This window comes from Scyliorhinus torazame, chromosome 9, assembly GCF_047496885.1.
Source record: "Scyliorhinus torazame isolate Kashiwa2021f chromosome 9, sScyTor2.1, whole genome shotgun sequence".
In the NCBI taxonomy this organism is placed as follows: domain Eukaryota; kingdom Metazoa; phylum Chordata; class Chondrichthyes; order Carcharhiniformes; family Scyliorhinidae; genus Scyliorhinus; species Scyliorhinus torazame.
In genome coordinates, this window is record NC_092715.1 from 76504918 (window position 1) to 76526717 (window position 21800).

Consider the following 21800-nt stretch of genomic DNA (forward strand, 5'->3'; position numbering starts at 1 on the left):
TGCTGCACTCGTTAATGGGAGCGGAGGCCCCGGCGGGTCCGCTGGAGGTGGAGGGAGCATACCGAGTGATGGCACGAGGACCGAGAGCAGGAGAAATTCCTAGAGCCATAGTGGTGAGATTCCTCCGTTTTAAGGACAAAGAGATGGTCCTCAGATGGGCAAAGAAAACTCGGAGCAGTAAGTGGGAGAACGCGGTGATCCGCGTATACCAAGACTGGAGTGCGAAGGTGGCGAGAAGGAGGGCGAGCTTTAATCGGGCCAAGGCGGTGCTTCACAAAAAGAAGATCAAATTCGGAATGCTGCAACCGGCAAGACTGTGGGTCACATATCAAGGGAGGCACCACTACTTTGAGACGGTGGATGAGGCGTGGACTTTTATCGTGGAAGAAAAATTGGAATGAGCGGGTTATTTTTTTTTTTAAAAAAAGAACGTTTGAAACAAAGTGGTGGGGTGAGTATGGGGGGGCGAAGAGGGGGGTAAAAAGGGGGGAAAGAGGAGTTTTATGTTATTAATCCTGCGATGTGGTAACTTTTCTCTCTTCCACAGGAGGTGGTGGGGGGAGGAAAGGAGGTGGAGGAGATGGGGCGTTGGCCATTGGGGGCAGGGCCAAGGGGGAAGCGCGGGCTCTGTTCCCGCGCTATGATAATCATGGCGGGAATAGGGAAGCAGGAAGGAGGGGGCGTCGCACGGTGCGAGCCGAGGTCACGGGCGGAAGCCGAGGTCGGCCAGAGTTTGCTGACTTCTGGGAGCAACATAGAGGGTGTAACTACGCTAGTGGGGGTACTAGCGGGGGGGGGGGGGGGAATTATTGGGCTGCTGCTGCTGGGGAGAGGGGGGAGCTGGCATGGGGTGGGATGGGTGGGGGAGCACTGCCTGGGGGGGACACAGCTGCGTGGGAACCGGGTGAGGAGCTGGAAAAAGGGGATGGCTAATCGACAAGGGGGGGGGGAAAAAGCCCCCCAACCCGGCTGATCACGTGAGAGGGCTGAACGGGCTGATAAAGAGGGCACGGGTACTCGCACACCTTAAGAAACTTAAGGCAGACGTGGTTATGTTACAGGAAACGCACTTGAAACTGATAGACCAGGTGAGACTACGCAAAGGTTGGGTGGGGCAGGTGTTCCATTCGGGGCTAGATGCGAAAAACAGGGGGGTGGCTATATTAGTGGGGAAGCGGGTAATGTTTGAGGCAAAGACTATAGTGGCGGATAGTGGGGGCAGATACGTGATGGTGAGTGGCAAACTACAGGGGGAGACGGTGGTTTTGGTAAACGTATATGCCCTGAATTGGGATGATGCCAATTTTATGAGGCGTATGCTAGGACGCATCCCGGACCTAGAGGTGGGAAAGTTGGTAATGGGGGGAGATTTCAATACGGTGTTGGAACCAGGGCTGGACAGGTCGAGGTCCAGGACTGGAAGGAGGCCGGCAGCAGCCAAGGTGCTTAAAGATTTTATGGAGCAGATGGGAGGAGTAGACCCGTGGAGATTTAGCAGACCTAGGAGTAAGGAGTTTTCGTTTTTCTCCTATGTCCACAAAGTCTATTCGCGAATAGACTTTTTTGTTTTGGGAAGGGCGTTGATCCCGAAGGTGAGGGGAACGGAGTATACAGCTATAGCCATTTCGGATCACGCTCCACATTGGGTGGACTTGGAGATAGGGGAGGAAACAGAAGGGCGCCCACCCTGGAGAATGGACATGGGACTAATGGCAGATGAGGGGGTGTATCTAAGGGTGAGGGGGTGCATTGAAAAGTACTTGGAACTCAATGATAATGGGGAGGTCCAGGTGGGAGTGGTCTGGGAGGCGCTGAAGGCAGTGGTTAGAGGGGAGCTGATATCAATAAGGGCACATAAAGGAAAGCAGGAGAGTAGGGAACGGGAGCGGTTGCTGCAAGAACTTTTGAGGGTGGACAGGCAATATGCGGAGGCACCGGAGGAGGGACTGTACAGGGAAAGGCAAAGGCTACACGTAGAATTTGACTTGCTGACAACGGGTACTGCAGAGGCACAGTGGAGGAAGGCACAGGGTGTACAGTACGAATATGGGGAGAAGGCGAGCAGGTTGCTGGCCCACCAATTGAGGAAAAGGGGAGCAGCGAGGGAAATGGGGGGAGTGAGGGATGAGGAAGGAGAGATGGAGCGGAGAGAGTGAATGGAGTGTTCAAGGCAATTTATAAAAAATTATACGAAGCTCAACCCCCGGATGGGAGGGAGAGAATGATGGGCTTTCTGGACCGGCTGGAATTTCCCAAGGTGGAGGAGCAGGAAAGGGTGGGACTGGGAGCACAGATTGAAATAGAGGAAGTAGTGAAAGGAATTAGGAGCATGCAGGCGGGGAAGGCTCCGGAACCGGATGGATTCCCAGTTGAATTTTACAGGAAATATGTGGACTTGCTCGCCCCGCTACTGATGAGGACCTTTAATGAGGCATAGGAAAGGGGACAGCTGCCCCCGACTATGTCTGAGGCAACGATATCGCTTCTCCTAAAGAAGGAAAAGGACCCACTGCAATGCGGGTCCTATAGACCTATTTCCCTCCTAAATGTAGACGCTAAGATTCTGGCCAAGGTAATGGCAATGAGGATAGAGGATTGTGTCCCGAGGGTGGTCCATGAGGACCAAACTGGGTTTGTGAAGGGGAGTCAGCTGAATACGCATATACGGAGGCTGCTAGGGGTAATGATGATGCCCCCACCAGAGGGGGAATCGGAGATAGTGGTGGCGATGGATGCCGAGAAAGCATTTGATAGAGTGGAGTGGGATTATCTGTGGGAGGTGCTGAGGAGATTTGGTTTTGGAGATGAGTACGTTGGATGGGTGCAGCTGTTGTATAGGGCCCCAGTGGCGAGTGTGGTCACGAATGGACGGGGATCTGCATACTTTCGGCTCCATAGAGGGACAAGGCAGGGATGCCCTCTGTCCCCATTATTGTTTGCACTGGCGATTGAGCCCCTGGCAATAGCATTGAGGGGTTCCAAGAAGTGGAGGGGAGTACTTAGAGGAGGAGACGAACACCGGGTATCTCTGTATGCGGATGATTTGTTGTTATATGTAGCGGACCCGGCGGAGGGGATGCCAGAGATAATGTGGACACTTCGGGAGTTTGGAGAATTCTCAGGATATAAACTGAACATGGGGAAAAGTGAGTTGTTTGTGGTGCATCCAGGGGAGGAGCAGAGAAATAGAGGACTTTCCACTGAGGAAGGTAACAAGGGACTTTCGTTACTTGGGGATCCAGATAGCCAAGAATTGGGGTACATTGCATAGGTTAAATTTAACGCGATTGGTGGAACAAATGGAGGAGGACTTCAAGAGATGGGACATGGTATCCCTGTCACTGGCAGGGAGGGTGCAGGCTGTTAAAATGGTAGTCCTCCCGAGATTCCCCTTTGTGTTTCAGTGCCTCCCGGTGGTGATCACGAAGGCTTTTTTCAAAAGGATCGAAAAGAGTATCATGAGTTTTGTGTGGGCCGGGAAGACACCGAGAGTGAGGAAAGGATTCTTACAGCGTAGTAGGGATAGGGGGGGCTGGCACTACCGAGCCTAAGTGAGTACTACTGGGCCGCCAATATCTCAATGGTGAGTAAGTGGATGGGAGAAGAGGAGGGAGCGGCGTGGAAGAGATTGAAGGGGGGGGGGGAGGGGGAGAGGGGGGGGAGGGAGGGGGAGGGGGGAGGGGGAGGGAGGGGGAGGGGGGAGGGGGAGGGAGGGGGAAGGGGGGGAGGAGGGGGGAGCTTTGGAGGATAAATTTAAATTGCCAGCAGGGAATGGTTTTAGGTATTTGCAGGTGCGAGGCTTCCTGAGAAAACAGGTGTCAGCTTTTCCGCTGCTGCCGCCACGAGGGATACAGGATAGAGTAGTTTCCAGTACCTGGTTGGGAGAGGGGAAGGTATTGGATATTTACCAGGAGCTTTCGGAGGTGGAGGAAACTCCGGTGGAGGAGCTTAAGGGCAAGTGGGAGGACGAGCTAGGAGGAGAGATAGAGGCGGGTCTATGGGCGGATGCCCTAAGCAGGGTTAATACCTCCTCATCGTGCGCCAGGCTTAGCCTGATACAATTTAAGGTAGTCCACTGGGCACACATGACAGTGGCTAGGATGAGCAAGTTTTTCGGGGTAGAGGATAGGTGTGTGAGGTGCGCGGGAAGCCCAGCAAATCATGTCCACATGTTTTGGGCATGCCTGAAGCTTTAAGGGTTTTGGCAGGGTTTTGCTCCGGCAATGTCCACGGTGCTAAAAACACGGGTTGTGCCGAGTCCGGAGGTCGCGATCTTTGGACTGTCGGAAGATCTGGGAGTTCAGGGGGCGAAAGAGGCTGACGTCTTGGCTTTTGCCTCCCTGGTAGCCCGGAGACTGATCTTATTAATGTGGAGGGACTCGAAGCCCCAGAGTGTGGAGACCTGGGTTAGTGACATGGCTGGGTTTCTCAGTCTTGAGAAAATAAAGTTTGCCTTAAGAGGGTCAATGTTGGGGTTCTCCTGGAGGTGGCAGCCGTTAGTCGACTTTCTCGGAGAAAATTAAAAATGTCAGCAGATGCAGTATTCCAAAGCGGGGAGCGGCGGATTGTTGTTGTATGGTTGAGGTGTGTGAAGATTGTGCTGGGGGAGGAGATGTTTATTTTACCATATTGATGTCATTGTTTTTGTTACTGTTCAAAATGTTTCAAATACCTTAATATAATATTATTTAAAAAATAAAATAAAAAGGCTTGCACGAATTATGACCGGGCAGATACCACGCATAATGAGATTTGGGTACTTAGACGCCTATCCAGGGCATGGGAACAGTCACTTCAGGATCAGATGGACCAGAATGCAGTAGAAGCCACAATGTACCCAGTCAGAACTAGCCAGGAACCCGTGTGGATAAATGAGGGCAGAAGAGAGGAACATTTCCCCCGAGAACAGTACCCCAGAGCACAAGCCCCCACCCACACACCACGAGGTCCGTGTTACACTTGTGGACAAGTGGGACATTTTGCCCACGATTGTAGATTCTATCTCAATTCGTCAATCTGATTGGGTTTTCACAGTTGTTTGCCATGTGCACTCAAGTTCCAGATGGTCATCACTGCGACACTGTCAGCTCACATTTCCAACAAATTACCGTGCACAAATTGTCAAAGTCTAAATGTACAAGCGCAAGTCTAATTCATGCCAGACTCTGCAATTGGGATTATGTTGCGTTAATAGTAGTAATAAAATAGTGTACACATTTGCAAGGAATTCACTGCCTGCTGTATCAACAAAGTTCTTTCCCCATTTAAAATAAACTGGCGAGTAGCGTGGTTAAACTATTGGATGTAGGACTTTCATATTAAGGTTTAATTCTGTGTCTTGTGATCATTTATTTGTCTCCGTGACTTCAAGCATTGAGTGTGGGTGGTGGTGGGGACAGTGATATAGAATTTGTACATTCCTGCAAAACACAGTCTTTGGCAGCTGCATGACAGAGAGCAATGTAAAAAGAATTTTAAAAAAAAGTTACTCTGTATACCTAAATTAAATGTGAGCCAATCTTCCCACCAAAACTCAAAATACACCACGTGCGGTCAATATTAACTGTCCACAACAGATAAGAACAAAGAAAATTACAGCACAGGAACAGGCCCTTGGAAAAAGCCTGTTGCTATCCACCCTGTCCATACCTCTCATAATTCCTAAATAATCAGTTGTCCAGATAACCAGGAAATTGGGACAGAACAAATGTCTTAAGATGACTGAGTTAAGAGAACAGAGACCAAGGTATTGTTCAGAAGAATTCCAGGAAGAGCAAACAGAGTGTTCTGAGTTGGCGAGACAATTGCAGATTTAAAGTGAGAAAACCGACTACAGGGTTAAATCAGAAGTTTGATGACCGTTTAATAGAGCCTGGAAATCAAGAGTTAAAGCAATTGTGAACAGTTTGTACAGCAGTCAAGGCAAATCAATCCTGAAGGGGGTGGTATAAAACCAAAGACTAGATTCTCTGTTAAATGTGGAGCGGAGCATTTTTTTTTTTTATAAGAGTCATTTGGAAAACTTGGGCAGGATTTCAGAATGCAAACCAGTAATGGAAATTATTATTATGAAAGAAGATTTTAAAGTGTATTTTTGGGAGTTAAGTTTGGAAACTCTCATGTGACAATCATCTGGGGGGATTCTGAAGACCCAGATGCACTAACTTGGGTTCAGAGTGGAGTGTGTGTATTTGATCATAGCCAATCTATGTGCTTAAAGGGTCTTTGTGTTCCTCGGAACATTGTAACTTAAGATGTATATTGTAATGAGTGTTAATCTTAAAATTGGAGTGTATTTGTTAGGCTAAGGGGGGGGGGGGGAGTAAAGGTGTGATGTACAATAATCCAATTTTTCATGTGTGATAAATTTTTTCCCCTTGTTGCTAAAACTAATTTGCGGCCCTGTGACTCTGTTCCTCCACATTTTTTTAAATCCCATCTTTAAAGTACAAAGCCAATGCGCAGAGTGGACAGGGCAAAATCTTAATCCACCCCATTGCCCGCTCCAAAACCAATCCAAATTCAAATTGAAGCCAATTCATGGTCTCTACAAGAGAGAGACGCAAGATCCAAGCTGACTAGAAACAGCATTGCACCTCACCTTGGGCTCGACCTCACGCTTGATCTTAGCCAAAAGGTTGAGAATCTTCCTCCACATTTAAAAAAGGTAAAAGTTAGTCTTTTCCAGGGTTCCATTTTGGAATCTTCCCATCCAGTTATAACATCAGTTTTTGATTTTTACCTGTGTTTCACAGGCAGTTCAACCCAATACTGGTGACGTGGTTTTCGATTGTTTTCGTGACTGTAAATCCAGATTGGAGCTGGAAAGTCGAATCCTATGCCTACAGCCGGTTGAGATTCTGCTTCCGGTGGAGATTTCGGAGAACACTGAAAAGCTTTTGGCGAGCATCACTGCTTCAAGGTACATCTAACATGTGAGCAGTTTTGACTTTAATGAAAGGGAACTTGGCACTTGAATAATTTTCAGCCCCGCCTGCTGCGGGAACTGTTGTGAGCGGTGCGCACGATTTGATGGATCATTTAAAGGTTCGTTGACCTCTGGTCGGAATGTCCGGTCTCAGGGTGGGCGCGACTGGAAAATCCCGCCCAATCTATTTCTTCCAGAGGACATTCAAAACTAGACCGCCCACCCATACGCATTCTATGACAGTGGAGTCAAACTCATTTTCTAAAGGTGGGCTCGATCTGACTTCCCTTGGTGAGGGCCACATTCCCCAAAGGATATCTGGACATTCTGAGGTAGGGATCTGTATGCATTGCGCTGCTTTGTGTAAAATATTTAGACACCAGAGTAACATGGTTTCTGCCATATTAGTCCCCACTGCATTTTAGATGTCTCTGGCAGCCACTTAAAATCAATGTTCGATTATTTTATCAATGTAAAGAATTACACTTATTCCTGGAAAATGCATTGTGCAAGCTCTGACTAGTGTTCCCAGTTCTATTGGGGCCTAACCAGCAGTCTGTTTAGGGATCTACAGAGGCTGCTGAAGAAAGTGTGGGTAAGAGTGCCTCCACAACAATACTGTGGACTGCTGCCATCTCGCACTTGGCCCTCCTGTATTTTCCTCCCTCCACCCACCTCCCAAGACTTATCAGCGACACAACAAAGTTACGATTTGATTCTGTTCTGAGCGAGCTGATGCTTGAGGTGAAATATGCAATGCAGTTGGCCTCCATTGTAAGGAGGCCTGAGGCCCAATTTAAATGAGGCTCTGGATCTTGCACTGTCGCAGGCTAGAATTTTGTCACTATTTCTGGAGGATTTAAATAATAATAATCGCTTATTGTCACAAGTAGGCTTCAATGAAGTTATTGTGAAAAGCCCCAAGAGCAGTTCTTCATATCTCTGCTTCTGGGAGTTGATTTAATGCCGTGATTTAATATTTTGCAGATAATTACATCTTAACAGCAACATCACTGACATGATGAGAGTTGGAGAACTTTATTTGCTCCTTTTGGTGATTGTTGCTGTTTAAACAATAGTGCTAATTTAGAAAAGTTATACATCGTTCCTCTGCACTTGCCATATTCCTCAACCTGCTGTGTGTCATAGTCTTTTTGAATGCTTTATGCTTTTATTGCAGCTACCTGTTGCTTACAAATTCAGCTCATGGGATTTTCATTCAGGTCTACAAAGAAATTCAAAATTAATTTCAGAATTCATCTGAATGTTCTGGTGATTTACCCGGTTGGTGACAAATATGTTCTGGGACACAAACTGCACTTAAGAGGGGGAGTACAAAGTTTTTTGCAAAAACTATTATCAGAATTTAAAGACCAATTATTTTCTGTTTAGAAAAACCCACATTTTCTTTTGTCACAAAGACACTGAAACTTGGTGTAATCGATTTTCTCGGAGTGAATTTAACTGAGACAAAATTGCACCGAATTTACAGGACAAAACTGACCATTTGCTCCAAATGCTCTGCGCTGGTGTTTATGGTCCTCAATAGCCTCCCTGCCGTGCTACATCATCTCTTCCTATAACGTATCCTTCCTTTCATCATATGCTTATCCAGTTTCTCCTTAATTCACCTCGACTACTGCTTGTGGTAGCGAGTTCAACATTCTCACTACTTCTGCTTTTCAAATATGTTCCTCCAGAAATAACCCTGGAGGTCTGTTTACCTGATTTTTTAAAACCATTTTATTAACCTGCATTGCTACGCTTATTGATTTGTGAATGCCAAGCCTCTAGATTCTTTGCCCCCAATTAGACTTGAGAGACCATAAGACAGGAGCAGAATTAGGCCATTTGACCCATCGAGTCTGCTCCGCCATTCGATCATGGCTGGTATGTTTCTCATCCCCAATCTCCTGCCATCTTATTCTCCTAGGGGTTTGTGGCCCCCTTATTCTTAATCAAAATATAACCACATCATAATAAACCTCTATTGAGGCTCATTTGCCAGTTACATTCAAGTTTATGATCCTCTTTTTGTATGTTGTCATAGCCCGTATATATCTCTCTCCTTGGTCCCCTGCAATGGTTGAACGAAGTTCAACCTTGGCTCAAAGAAACAGCAGCTCATCTTCCAATTGGCCACTTTACAGCCTGCCAGACGCAATATTGATATCAACAATTTCACACCGTAATCTCTACTCCCATTTTTATTTATATTTTCTTGCTGGTTTTGGTTTAAGCACCAAAACCAAACCAGGGGTGTTGCAGTACATAATAGGGAGCCTCATCAGTAATGCTCTAGCAGCTGATTAGAATACTTTGTGGAATAATTGAAAAGTTCACTGGAACAGGGGTTTTCAAACTCGGGGTCGCGACCTGCGGGCAAGTTTCGGGAGGGTCGCACCATTCCCAATCGTGGGAAGAGCGCCCAACTACTGCCACCGGACTTTAGAAATGTCAGCAGTGACGGACTTTTGAAATTGCCGGCATTTCTGCGCATGCATGCTGGATCAAGCAATGCGCAGGCCCAGAGCCCAGCGGGGTGGATCACCTCCTCCTGACATCAGCATGCTGTCCAGGGCCAGTTTTGTTTTAGATAATGAGGGAGTCCTCCCACCGAGAGCGACAGCAAAGTGCAGGTCACCTGCCCCGTGCACTGAAATCATGTGTTCTGGGCGCGAGAGAGATTCCTCCATTTTGCAGCTGCCAGCAGTGCTGATGTGAACTCCTGGACCTCTGCTAAACAGCCCATGAAGAAGAAGCTGAAAATAGGAACAAAGCAGCATAAAGATAATTACTTGAGGTGTGGATTTATTAATTGTGCCGCTGCAAATCAGGATTCAAAGTTCATGTGTGTTATATGCAGGGAAGCACTGGCAAATGAAAGTTTAAAATCCTCAAAGACATTTGAAGACTAAACATGGCGAGTTAGAGGACAAACCCCTTGATTCTTTTCAACCGATGCAGTGAGATCTTAAATCATCAATGGAAGTCATTATCAGAAATGCAGCATTGAAAAACAAAGCAAGTGACATCATGAGTACCCAGCAGGCTCATCTGGCACATTAAAGGTAAGTGAAAATGGTGGGTTGCAAGGGTCGGTCGGCATGGGTCACGAAGGATGGACGGTTAGCAAAAATGGGTCCCGGGCAAAAAAGTTTTTAAAACACTGCACTAGAATGACAACAGTCAGTCAATAGGAAAATAGGAACACTAACAGAACAGCTACACGGCAATGTGCAAAATTGCCCAGGTGTGTCCTGTACACCGCACGCACTGAAAAAATCCAACCCAGCCAATTGCTGCCGCATAAATCCACTCTCAGACATTAGAAAATTGATGGAAGGTGTCATCAACAATGCTATCAAGTGGCACTTGCTTAGCAATAAACTGTCCATTTTGGGCTCTCCCAGGGTCACATGGCTCCTGATCTCATTACAGCTTTGGTTTAAACGTGGCCAAAAGATGTGAGGTGAGAATGACTGCCTTTGACGTCAAGACTGCATTTGACCGACTGTGACATCAAGGAGCCCAAGCAAAACTGGAGTAAATGGGAATAACACCACCACGTGGAAGTTCTCTTCCAAGTCCCTCACCATCCCGACTTGGGAATATATCGCTGTTCCTTCACTGTCACTGGGTCAATATCCTGGAATCCCCTCCCTAACAACTATTTGGGTACACCGCATGGACTGCAGCAGTTCAAGAAGGCACCTTCACAAGGGCAATTGGGGATTGGCAATAAATGCTGGCCTAGCCAGTGACACCCACATGAATGAACAAAAAAAGCTGAACAAAAAGAAAGCATGTTGGACTTTATGGGTGAATTGCTTTTGAGGTTTACATGTCAGTTGTATACAGCTATGGTGCCTTTGACTTTGGTACAGAAGGGAAATAAAGAAATCATGTCCCGTGTGTTTCATTCTTTGGCTGGAACTTTATGCCATCTGCCCTTGAGGAGATGGTTGGCAGGTGATGGGGCAGTAAAAGTGGGTGGTCTGGTGGCAGCCGCTTGATTCTTCCTCCCGCCGTTGCTGATATATACCAATGACAGGAGGTGTCCATGCTATGTGGTGAGGTCAGGTTTCACTTTATGGTGTTTTTGAAGTCAGAGGGTGGATGGGGGCATTTCCCCAGAGTTTGGGCACTCTCTGCCTGATGGAGGCTCCCTCAGTACTTCCTGCCTTCCTAAACTTGGTCCTCCACCACCCCCACTATCTTTCTGTTGTCAAATCGGTCCTGCCAGAGGACCAAACCTACCTTTAAGTCAGTTCTGTGGTGATCGTGGTTGGGGACTACCTGCAGTCTCAGCAGTGGCCCACTGCTCTGAGTGCAACTATTGGGACTAGAGAGCTGCAGGCCATCTGATTGGTTGGCAGCTCTAGAGGGTGGGACTTCGTCCAAGGTGGGGTAAAAGTCTCGCTTGGACTAAGTTAACGCCCTGATGCCCATTATAACTGCAGGGCAACCATGCCAAATGGAGGCAAACACTCCCTGACCTTTCAGCAGGGGTGGTGGGTTGGTGCAGGACTGTGGGATTCGCACCAAATTATGTCCTCGGAAGTACTTTTGGAGTGGAGCCACCATCATAATGTAGAAAATGCAGAAATGGTTGGCTAATTTTTGTTCAGCGATTCCGATTAGAACGCAAACCAATCCGCCTCTTCCTTTGAAATAGTGTCACGTGATCTTTTACCCCTGAGAGGCCAGACGGAGCCTTGTTTTAACATCTCGTCCAAAAGACGACGCCTCCAACAATGCAGCAGTTCTTCTCCATTGGCAGATATTCCCTGTGGAAGAGTTTATGGCCTCGCCCCTGTTGCGCCTGTTACACATTGCATGACCATGTTGTTTTTAGGTAAAGGAATTTCTAAACTGTATCGGAATCCATCTGCCTCATCAGTCTACTCTTGATCATCAGCAAAACGATGGAAGAGTTGATAGTGCTATCCAGCAACACTTAAATGGCAATAACCTGCTCATCAATGGGCAGTTTTGGTTTTGCTCTGGCTATCTGCTCCTGACCTTATTAAAGCCTTGTTCTAAACATGGACAAATAAGCTGAACTCAAGTGACTGCCCTTGACGACATCAATGCTGCATTTGACTGACTTGTGACATCAGGACCCTCACAAAATTTTAAATCAACTGGTTGGAGTCATACCTAACACACAGGAAAATAGCTGTGGTTGTTGGAGCCAACCTTCTTCAATGATCTTCCCTCCATCCCAAGGTCAGAAGTGGGAATGTTCGCTGATTGCAGTGTTCAGTTCCATTTGCGACTCCTTAGATACTGAAGTAGTCAAAGTCCAAATTCAACAAAGCCTGAACAATATCCAGGCTAGAGCTGACAAGTGATAAGGAACATTTACACCACACGTGCAAGGCAATGAGCATCTCCAATGGGAGAGAATCTAATCATCGCCCCATGACATTCAATGGCATTACCATCATTGAATCTGCCTCCTTCAACATCCTGGGTGTTACCATAGACTGGAAAGTGAGCTGGACAACCATATCAATAATGTGACTACAAGAGCAGGTCAGGCTGGAAATCCTGCAGCCTATAACTAACCTGACTCCCCAAAGCCTGTACACCATCTACAAGGATGGAATCCTCTCTGCCTGGATAGGTGCAGCTCCAACACCACTCGAGAAGCTCAACACCATCCAGGGCAAAGCAGTTTGTTTGATTGGCACCCCATCTACCACTTTCAGCATTCATTTCTTCCATCATTGACTTCATGTGGCAGTAGTTTGTACAAAGATGCACTGCAGCAACTTGCCAAGCTTCCTTCAACAGCATCAACAAACCTGTGACTTCCAGCACACCGTCCTGACTTGCAACTATATCACTGTTCCTTCATTATTGCTGGGTCAAATGTCTGCACAGTTGGTGTCCCTGCAACACGTGGACTGCAACACTTCAAGAACGTGGCTCGTTGCTACCTTTTTGAGGGCAATTAAAGATGAGCAATAAATGCTGTGAACCTGACATCACATGTAACATTAAACAAATTGCAAGGGTGGACAGTTTCCTTTTAATATCAGAAGTATTGGTCATCGCCAGTATATTTATTCATATCAAGCAATCAGCCACTGCTATCACTAAATGCTTTCTGCACTCTCACCTACCTCAAGATCTTTAACAAAGCTTGGGCAGTTTATCAAAATATATCTCAACCCCAGGTCTGAACTTAGCCAACATCACTTATTCCACTACAATTGTTGCCTGCCACATTTACTGTATATGCTGCCCATTGCATACGTTTCTGAGTTGCTTTTTCTCATACAATTAGAAAAGAAAAACTCAAGATACTTAAAAAATGGTATTCATTGTGAAAAAAACAGCTTCACACTGTGATTCTGGTGTGCAGAACCAGTGTGAGCAAATTACCAAATGGAAAAACATCAGGAGACCCTATCAAGATGTGGCTTCACGTGGATCCTTTCGGCCCTGTTGCTGGGAAACAAGAATTATTTATGTTAATCATCTTTATGAATGGATGATTTTTAATATTATATCTATTGACTCTACTGCATATGCCATGTGTATATGTGGCAGGACGAAATGATCTAAACTGTTTTAATGTGTAAGCTGGGAACAGGGCGAGGTATTTTCTGTCATTTATTAATTTGACCCAGTTTCCCCACCCCTGTGGCATTGCGAGAAAGCTACGTATGTGGTCTGCTATCTGGTCTTTGCCAAGGCTGCTGCTGATCCACCAGACAGCTGTTTTTGTGCCCAGTTTATTGTTGGCCTGTCTCTGCAGGGTTAATCCTATGGCTATAACAGGCACATCCAAGTCTTTAAGCTAGGCGCCATAGAGACAATTTAACCAGGACATTGCCCATGTTGCATAGTCGGTGTCCAACTATTCAGCTGCTTGTTGACGAGTGCCATTGCTTGTGATTTAAAAGAAATATATACGATGACCAAGGAGGCAACCAATAGAACAGAAATACAATTCTAGTCCTGATGAGGTGAGTTCTACAGCAGGAATAAACTATTACAGACTTTCCGTTTAATTTGTGAATTTTGGATTCAAACTAACAAGCAGGGCACAACTTAGAAATAGCCTTCCAATTTGAATCTTTTCTAGCCATTATGTTGCTACATACTGCTTAAAACAAATTTGGGATTTCTGATGGAATGTCTTGATTTTAAAAAATAAGTTTAAATGTATTCAGTTAGCTAGCATACATAGACATAGAAGGGGGTTGAATAGCCTGTTTTTGTGCTGCGTGTCCTATGTATTTCCACTGTACTGATTTAACCACCCAAAACGTTTCCAGTGACCGTTTGTGTTTATCTATGCTTAATGGCTCAAGAATGGAACTGCTTCAGCTTTTGATCCCAGTGTCAGCACAATCAGGTGGTACACAAGTAACATGATTTCATGTCTGCGAGGAGTCATGCTGTGAAGATAGGTATTGGAACATCGTGTTCATGTTACTGGACCAGTAACCCAGAGATGCCTGGATTAATGCTTTGGAGGCCCAGTGACCTGAGATTGAATTTAGTGCTGACTTTGGGCCCAAAAGCAGGATCACCACTGCTTTAGCGGACTGCGGGATCCAGGGCCACAAGTTGCCAGTAGCAGCTGAAAATGTCAAGGATGGCTGCCCACCCCTTGGAGTTGCTGGCCAATCACAGAGCTGGCAGCTAAGCAGTCTCGGGCAGGGCCACCCAGAACAGTGGCCACTGCTGGGACTATATCTGGAAGAGGAGCGGGCGAATAGAGGACCCAGAGGCTGTAACCACCACCTGGAGGAGCAGGCGGAAAGAACTGTCTGAGGCAGTCATCAGGAACTAGAAGAACTATCCAATCAAATGGGCAGCACGGTGGCAATGCTGCCAGGGATCCGGGTTTGATTCTGACCTTGGATAACTGTGTGGAGTTTGAACATTTCCCCCAGTGTCTGTGTGGGGTTTCCTCCGGATCCTCCGGTTTCCCCTCACAGTCCAAAAATGTATTAGTTAGGTGGATTGGCCATGTTAAATTGCCCCTTAGTGTCCAAACGTTAGGTGGGGTTACGGGGATAGGATGGGGGGGGGGGGGGGGGGGGCTAGGTAGGATGCTCTTTCCGAGGTGTGGTGCAAACCCGATGTACAAAATGGCCTCATTGCACCATGGGATTCTATCGAAATCCAGTCTGTGGCTCCAGAGCGGAGCGGCCACTTTCTGAGTGAAATCAAAATGTGACATCCTAGGAAAACCGATAAGTGACTGGTTGGTGAATATTTTGTTCATTTATCTTCAAAAGCTTGTGCAATTTTTTCATAAGGTGTAAGGTTTTATTAGTAGTTATTAGTTACTGTACTAACAGTAGTAAAGATTATTGGGAACAACAGTGTTTATTAATTATAAACTAATTAAATATAATGAATTAACACAATAAAGATGGCAGTGCAGGTAATGTGTTGCAGATGCAGAATGTGGGAGTTCCTGGACCCCAGGACAAATGTGTCTATACTGTAAGTGTCTGCAGCTTGAGGAGCTTCGGCTCCGAGTAATTGAGCTGGAGGCTGAGCTGCAGACGCTGTGATGATTCAGGGGGTGGGGGTAAATTACTCGGACATTTTGTACCAGGAGGTAGTCCATGGTCAGGGACCAGAGGGTGTGAGGGCTGTGGTTCCTGTCTGGTACCATGGTTTAGGACATTTGTTCTGGGCTGGAGAGGAATTTGCAGTGGGAAGGGGAGGATCCAATGGTTATGATCCATGTAGGTACTAATAAGATGGATAGAACTCTGATAGAGATCTTGCTAAGGGAGCATGAAAAGCTACAAGCTAAATTAATGAGTAGAACCTCCAATGTTTGGAATATTACCTGAGACATGAGCAGATTGGTATCGGGTTAATCAGATTGGAGAGTTAAATGCATGTGGGAGAAGTGGATTTTGATTACTCAGGCACTGGCACCAGTATTGGGGAAAGTGGGAACTGTACCATTTGGACAATCTTCAACTGAATCACACTGACTCCAGTGTTCTGATGAGTCGTATAACCAGGCTGATGTGGGGGGGTTTAAATCTAAATCATGGGGGTAAGGGGTCAAATTTGGCAAGATGTGATAAATAAGAGAAGGCAAGAGGGGGACATGGTGACACAATGGTTAGCACTGCTGCATCACAGCGCCAGGGACCTGGGTTTAATTCTGGCTTTGGGCCACTGTCTGTGTGGGGTTTGCACATTCTTCCTTTGGTTGCATGGGTTTCCTCCCGGTCTTCCGGTTTCCTCCCACGGCCTAAAGATGTGCAGGTAAGGTGGATTGGCCATGCTAAATTGCACCTTAGTGTCCAAAAAGATGTGTAGGTTAGATTAAGGGGTTAATGGGATACAGCGGGGGAGTGAGCTTGGGTGATGTACTCTTTTTCAGATGGTCCCTGCCGACTCGATGGGCCAAATGACCACCACCTGCACTGTAGGAACTCTGAGAACAAGGTAGAAATATGGGAAATGGTGATCAGAACATGGCAGGAAGGGATAAGCGCACCCGCAGATAAGGCTAGAGGTTACATAAATAGTAAAAAGACAGAATGAAAGACTAGCTGAATGCAAGCATCATTCATAATAAAGCAGATGAATTGACAGCACAAATAGAAATAAACATATATAATCTAATGGCTGTTACAGAGACATGGCTAAAGGATGACATATTGCATCTGGCAAAGAGTACATGATATTTAGTAAGAACAGGAGTTCGGAAAAAGGTGGAGGGGTAGCTATGTTATGTCAAGTTAAGAGTGGCACAGTGGTTAGCACTGCTGCCTCACAGCACCATGGACCCGGGTTCGATTCCGACCTCGGGTCACTGTATGTGGTGAGTTTGCACGTCCTCCCCATGTCTGCATGGGTTTCCTCCAGGTGCTTTGATTTCTTCCAACAGTCCAAAGATGTGCAGGCTAGGTGGATGGGCCATGATAAATTGTCCCTTGGTGTCCAGGGATGCGCAGGTTTGGTTATGGGGTTACGGGGGTAGGACAGGGTGGTCGGCTGAGTGGACATGGGTAGAGTGCTCACTTCGAAGGGTAGGTGCAGACTTGATGGCTGAATGGCCTCATGCACCTTGGGGATTCTAGGTATACAGTAACATCACCACTTATAAGTTGACCATGATCCTAAGTTGGAAAGGTATTGTTCCTTCACAATCGTCAGGTCAAAATCCTGGAACTCCTCTCAACAGCATTGGGGGTTGGACTGCAGTGCTTTTGAGAGGGCAATTCGGCATCACCTTGAGGGAGATGAAGAATAGCAATGCCAGTGATGTCCGCATACCATGAACAAATATTTTTTTTAATCCTGTGATTGGTCGCAACTCAATTCTCTTGCCACGTTGCGCTCGAATGAGAGCACAACACGGCCGGAAAATCTCGGGTGAGCCTTCCAGTGGGCCTCCCAGAAACCACCACGCCTCGCGGGGTTTACCGAGACATCTGAGTCGGCCCTCTGCCCAAAAGGGGTCGGACCAAACTGCGCTCTTAAACCTACCTGCCCAGGGACCCCATAACGGGGTGTCCTCACCCCAGGGACTCCATAGTGGGGGTGTGGGGTAGTGTCCATGTGTGTAGGGGGTTACATTGCCCATGGATTGGGGATGTGGAGGACCCACAAGCTCACTTAGATATCAGCGCACAAAATGGCGGCCCGACCAGAGTTCAGTACCCCAGTGTTTTGGGAAAAATAAATTGGTGCGATTCTCCGGAAAGACGTCTGTGTTGTGGAGAGCGGGAATTACCGTGAGCTTGCTAACAAGGTCGAGCAGCACGTCAGCTGCTCTTGGTCAGTCAATCCCAGCCACCTCGCAACAACCAGCTCCAAGATTTGGGGACGCTGACCTGGGAGGCTGCTAGATGGCGTGGAGGTCAGGAGGGATGTCCTGTTACCCCAGCGGTCCCGGAGGGTGTTGCTCTTATTAGCCTTAGCTTTATTAGCTCTAATTATGTCACCTTTGCTCACGAGTTGCCAGGTATCTTTCTGATACCGCCACGTGGTTCAAGCTGTAGTTATGATTAATAAGACAGCACACCACTTAGTAAGATTAAAATCAACGGTCATTTATTATGTACAGCAATAAATACTTACACAATAATCCTACTTTCTAGACTACTACCTACCACTACTGGCCAATACTTAACTTTTGGGAATGGCCCACCAGGTCAGGGAAACGAATGGCTTATCGAATTGGGTCTGGCCCGCGGGATTCAAAAGGCTGATACGGGTCGATGGCTAGGAGTCTATCGGGTAGTGATCGCTGGAGTCAAACTTACGGTTGCTGGTCGATGGTTCTTGCGAAGGTTGCGAGCAGGAGAAGAAGGGAGAGAAGGGTCGATCTGAACTTGGCCCCTATCTTTTATAGGTCCCAGGGGCTTCCCGCCTCTCGGGGCGGACCTTGACCCTGGTCCCAAGTGATTGGACTTGTTCCCAATCACTGGGTTCGATATGCTCCAATAATGGGGCGATTCCTTGATCGGGGGGTCGTCGTTCACCTTTCTTTGTCTCGGCCACTGCTGGCGCCGAGAGGTCTGGATCGGCATTCAATTGCTAATATGTTGCAATTGTTCCCGGGGGTAGCCGATTAAACTGCAGATGTCTGGGTTGATGTGCTGCTAATGGTCGTAGGTATCGATCTGGGCCGACTTCCCCAGAGCCGAATATGCTGTTCTGTCTGCAGCTGTCTGTTTGTGCCCTGTTGGCTGCTTTTCCCATCAGCCTTTTCGGTTGGCCATTTTACATCGGGTTCTGGCCAAATTAACCGGGAATCAGCCATTTTAGGTGGCTACAAGGTTTAGCCATATGGCAGCTGGTGCTGCCTGGGACGAGGTGGCGGAGTTGTGACCAGGCGGACTGGCCTCCAGAGCAGGAAGAAGGACAATGACCTACACCGGGCAGCAGGAGTGAGCAGTCACCCATGCGGAGGCTGGCGGTCACCGCAGAGGTGAGGAACCACTGGGCTCCACCCGCGGGACCTGTCGGACGTGACTTGTTGTCTGACTGACTGACTGACCCATCCCTCCACTGACCATGTCCATTCTCCGGCAGGTCCTCCAGCTGACTGCCGGCCGATCCCGGGCGGCCTCTCTCCAGCTACCCTGGAGACAACCTCGGAGGAGAGCTCCGAGGATGCCACCGTAATAGTCGAGGCACAGCTGTCATGCCCACTCTCTACCAGTGCAGATCCATGCACCTCGGTGGGAAACATTAGTGGTCAGGCTCCTGGGTCGCAATCTGGTGAGCACAGCTGTCGATGTACATCAAGTGGAGGCAGCAGCCCCCAGGCGAGACAGCAGTCGGAGATCTGCTGGATCCCAGGATCCAGCTGGGTCCCAGCCTAATGCTGAGCCTCTGGTGCAGAGGTACCCGGAGCTGCTGAAGACGTGAGGGAGTGGCCAGGACATTCAGATGGAGATGTCTGTGTCGCCCCAGCTGATCCATAGCTGCTTCGAGGAGTCCCAGAGGCTATGCGCATGGAAAATGGTGAAAATGCATGGCACTGAGGCCAACACTGCTAGGGTAGCGACCGCAATGGTGAGCCTGGTGCACGATGTCTGCACCATTAGTGACAGTGTCCAAGGCATTGTGCAGTCAGTGAAGGCCTCGGCTGAGGGTTTCGGCAGAATGTCCGCCTCGCTTGGGGAATGTCACCCAGTATCAGGCTGACCTTGTCCCGCAGAATCTCATCATGTCCTGCTCTCAGATGGGCAAGGCCGAGGGGATGCGGAGCTTGTCCCAGTTGCAGGTGGGCATTGCCGAGGCACAGCAGAGCATAGCCCGATCACTGAGTGCGTCAACACGATGGTGCGGACATTGGGGAACTACCAGGGCTGGCAGAGCCAGATGATGCACGAGCAGCTGGGGCTTGAACCAGCTGCTCCTCCGTCCCAAGGTTAACCCCAGGGCCCTATGGGCACTGACCGGGAGGAGGGGGCGCTGAGTGCAAACCCGGAGCCATCCCATGGTGGGCCACCAGCTTCCCTGAGTTCTACCCCTCTGATGTGGCCATGTCTTACAGTCAGCGCACGGGACAGGGCGGCACAGCTGTGTATGATGCAGCACCATCGGGAGAGTGGGGAATTGTATTACACATTAAACACCCTTTTGCACAACCAGCATGATGCCTCTTGTCGCTTTCTTCTGCACTGTGGGCTGACCACTGAACCCGTGGCCCATCTCTTAGGCATTCCCCTGTCCCCACGCACACCTCGTGCATGTGATAGATGTGACTATGGCACAGATTGAGGAGCACATGTGCTCAGCTCTCTGCGGTTATCATCACCCTCCTGCCCTCAACAGTGACCCGCTGATAGTGCCGACACAATACCAGCACCCTGGAGTGATGTGACCTGTACCCGAGGGGGGGGGGGGGGGGGGTGAAGGACCAGGCCACCTAAGTAAATCGGGCGAGTATGTGGCCCTTGGGGCTTGCTGGACCGTCGCCGCTGCCGCCTGTCCTGCAGCCTCTGGCTGGTCCTCCGTACCTCCCCGGCCTCGTCCTCCAGCCCCTGCTGGTCCAGCCGCCCATCCTGGGGTGCTCCTCGAAGGAGCCGGGGTGACCGACTCTCCCAGGATGGAGCTGTCATGGACACTCCCTGGGAAACGTGCACAAACTTGGGGCATCCCAGCTATGGCAGACAAACCTGCTGCCTGGACATCTTGCTGGGCTTGGTCCATGTCAAAAACAATGTAGTTTTCCGTCCGGGCATACAGGGCATCCATGACCTGTCAGATACACCTGTGGGCTGTGGCCTGTGAGATATGGCTCAGGTCTCCGCTTGACCCCTGGAATGATCCTGAGGCGTAAATGTTCAGAGCTGCGGTAACTTGATGGCAACGAGATCTCCATGAGTTGCCAAGTCCGTGAGGACATGGCACAGGTGTCGCTCCTTGTTGAGGCGGAGCCTCCAGGGACATGTGCTGTCTGTCTCCTGTTCAAACGTCCAGCGACGCATGTACACCCTGGGCCGTCATGGGACTCTTCCTCTGGGTCCCTCCCTGATTTGATGGGCGGTCAGGTCCTCTGGGTGTGGGGCAGGAACCTGTACATGGGCCACCACCTCGAGCATCGGCTGACACTGCTGCTGCCGTCATCCAGCCTCCCGGCCTAGCAGCAGCACCACGAGGGCAACTTCTGCGTTCAATACCCCCCCAAACCGGAACGCAATGCCCATGCACACCTGCCCACAGTGGCCCATACTCACCGGACCCTAGACCCTGTACCCTGGACACCTCATAGTGTCACCTAGACCGGATGATGGCCCCCTCCCTGTGGCACGCACCCACTCTCCAGAGCCTTGTCCCATCCCTTGGGTGTTCGGATGTTGGCTGCTGCATGTGCGTTGTTGTCTCCCGCAGTGTTCAAGCACAGTGTGCAGGCATCACGGTCTGATTTGGATGCTAGGCAATGACTCCCACATGCTACATGGCCCGCCCATCCAGGGGAATCCACTTGGTTTGTGTGAAGTGCTCAGTTAACCACGATTGGCAATTCTCTTATTACAAATAGGAAGAGCTGCTTGACTTAGATAGAGATTTTTATTGAAAGGATTCTGATTTGAAATTCAAAAAGCCACGAGGACTTCCCATGGCGGCCAGGGTGTGAGTGGGCACACACGGCAGCTCCTGCTCGAAGGCACAGGAAAGAGCTCTATTTACACTATATTGGGTTGAGTTTTGATGAAAAGGGGTAGCTGATGATCGAAGGATTAGTTTACCCAGGAGTGGCCGTCCGCTGGTTATCAAACCCAGCAGAAGACGGTGAGAGACATGGCCAATAAATTGGAGGAAACCTGTGGCGCAGCAGCCAGTGTAATGGTGGCGGAGGAGGAAGGGCTGGTACCAGGTGGAAAGCCCCAGATGGAGCAGTGATAGC

At 48.6% G+C, this 21800-nt stretch overlaps 1 protein-coding gene across 1 annotated transcript in view; it reads left to right on the forward strand.

Annotated features, from left to right (window-relative positions):
* The window catches only part of msh3 (mutS homolog 3 (E. coli)), a 447577-nt gene that overhangs the window by 82253 nt on the left and 343524 nt on the right, over nt 1–21800 (forward strand). The window contains exon 8 of the mRNA XM_072516186.1: nt 6756–6922. Within this exon, the coding sequence (XP_072372287.1) occupies nt 6756–6922 (167 nt within the window). The remainder of the gene's footprint in view (nt 1–6755; nt 6923–21800) is intronic.